The following is a 2,262-nucleotide window of genomic DNA, read 5'->3' on the forward strand; positions in this document are numbered from 1 at the left end:
TACATCTATTTTTAAAAACCTCTCCATAACAACCACCTCTACAAATATGAAACAGTACACTAAAAGATACCAATACCAATACATAAAAACGATACCACATTCGGTCAACATCACTAAGTGTGCCTAACAATCAAAAACTTGGGGCCGCCATCCCAAGACAATGTCCATCATCAAATCACCAACCATTCCACTCCAAACGCTTTCATTTACTCATTTACCATCAGTTTCCTTTACCGTACTCACTTTTTCAAAATTTTCCTTCATATCTTTTAATTTGTCCCAAAATAAGTAGTCCCAACGTACTTTCTATTGATATATTCACTGTCATAGTTCTTTGTATTTCAATTTTTGCATATTCAGCTTTAACTGCAAGGATTTTTTAAGGTTCAATTTCATCCAAGAGGATGATGAATAATAAATATACATATATAACCTTTTGGTTCAAATAAAGTAATAAACCAGAAGTAAAAAGTGTTTAAAAAGTTGTACTACTCTAAAATCATCCAAATTAATCCTCTAAAAAGCGTATCCAATGTACACCATCACCCTCACATTGATTTTAACGTTTACAAAACTGAAGGAAACCTACTTTCAACTCATTGAAGCCTTTGGCGCTTTCCTGCTAGGAATGAGATTTGAGAGTTAGCACCATTGCTCAGCTCAGGAGCAGAACCAGAAGCTGCAAAATCCAACATAGCGACTGAACATGACTGACCAGACCCACGAATCATTTGAGGGCACATTGGCGATGAGTTGTTCAATTGTTTTACAAAAACAGTAGAACTGGGATTGGGACAGGCACCTGGTTTCTGGTTATCAAGTTTAGAATGACAAGCTTTGATGGAAATAGGTGGGATTTTGTAAGTTCGCAAAGGCGGTGGGGGATTTCGCCATCGAGGAAGGGGCCCAGCAACGAGAAGTGTTTGAAGAAGAGGGCTTGCTTCCATTACAGCTTGCAAAAGCTTCCCTTTTTCAGGCAAAGTTTTCCCCTTTGCAAGGTTATCAATCAAACTGTTGTCGGCCATGTTATTATTAATGCTTGAAAAATCTGGTGAAGTAACTGCATCAAACAAGGAATCTACTGGGGAAGACCCATGTGAGGGGTGATGATTATACGTCTCTGACAAACTGCTTGATTCAGTCATGCTGGAGTTTGCTTTTGCTGCTGCAATCATAAGCAGATTTTCAGGCTGGGATTGAGGGAGGATTGTAGAAGAAGAAGACGAAGAAGAAGAAGCCATTAACTTGTTAACTAGCTTTTCGACCTGATCTCTTGCTTCATCTCTTTCTTGGCAAGCAAGTTTTACAAGATTTACCAAATGGTTCACTTCATCCCTGTATTTCCTTATTTGTTCATTCGCTTCCATTTTCACCGACTCTATCTCAATACTAGTGTATTGAAGCTTGAGTTTCAGTTCATCAAAATCCTGTTTAACCAGAAAAAAGAAAAGGAAAAAGGGTTAGTTTCAGACTTCATCAAAATTGCACTTGCCAAACCCTATAGTTTCAGTGGGAACATGTTGACCCAAATTAGACCTATATTTAAAAAAAAAATCATAGAATATTGAACCAGAAATATTAACATAAAGCAAGTAAGACCACCTCTTGATAGTTCCACAAGGGACTCAAGTCTTCCATTTGCCGGGGAAAAAAATAAACACAATGAATGCAAAGAAAAGAAAAAGGAGGAAAATATCAGAAATACTGAGAAAGGGAGTTAAGAAAAGGCAGACATTTATAGAACAATGGAATGCAAATAAAGACAAGAGAAAGAGATGGCCCTTCTTTTTTCTCGTTTTATCACTCACGCAATGTTAAAACTTTCCTATTGGATAATACATACATAAATAAATCCCATTAAACCCTTTCCCACCTTTTCAGTACTCTTCTCCCTCTCCTTCCATTTCTTCCTCTTTATTACTATTACTATGTGCTTCCTATTTTTTTTAGGTCGACCTATCAAAACCTCAAATTTTATAGAATGTCCCTATATTATATATTTTTTCCATTTCATTTTTTTATTTTTTATTTACATACTATAAAATATTTCCAACTTTAATTTCAACTCGTATTTTTTAAATAAAAAATAATTGGTCTGTTTTTAAAATCGATTTCATGTGAAATTTAAATTGGATGAAATTCGAATTGTTTGCCACCGAGAGCTTAGAATAAAGTTTAACTCTCGTACAAGAAACGGATGTTTCTAGGTTTTATCATTTTCCTTGTATACTTCACACGGTTTCCCTTCCTAACGGTTTCTTA

The 2,262-nt window shown here is 35.6% G+C and overlaps 1 protein-coding gene across 1 annotated transcript; it reads right to left on the reverse strand.

Annotated features, from left to right (window-relative positions):
* Positions 1-412: 412 nt before the first annotated feature.
* LOC107941838 (uncharacterized) lies at positions 413-1,763 on the reverse strand. Its single transcript, XM_016875462.2, has 2 exons — positions 1,603-1,763; positions 413-1,427 (listed from the first exon to the last, which is right to left on the reverse strand). The coding sequence occupies exons 1-2, from the start codon at positions 1,636-1,638 to the stop codon at positions 597-599; spliced, it is 867 nt and encodes a 288-aa protein (XP_016730951.1). The 5' UTR covers positions 1,639-1,763; the 3' UTR covers positions 413-596.
* Between the last annotated feature and the right edge of the window lie 499 nt (positions 1,764-2,262).

This window comes from Gossypium hirsutum, chromosome A07, assembly GCF_007990345.1.
Source record: "Gossypium hirsutum isolate 1008001.06 chromosome A07, Gossypium_hirsutum_v2.1, whole genome shotgun sequence".
In the NCBI taxonomy this organism is placed as follows: Eukaryota; Viridiplantae; Streptophyta; class Magnoliopsida; order Malvales; family Malvaceae; genus Gossypium; species Gossypium hirsutum.

Coding starts and splice junctions, on each gene's coding strand:
- LOC107941838 (XM_016875462.2), bottom strand. CDS start 1,638: ATGGAAGACTTGAGTCCCTTGTGGAACTATCAAGAG. Junction 1,428..1,602: donor CCTTGTGGAACTATCAAGAG/GTGGTCTTACTT, acceptor CTGGTTAAACAG/GATTTTGATGAACTGAAACT.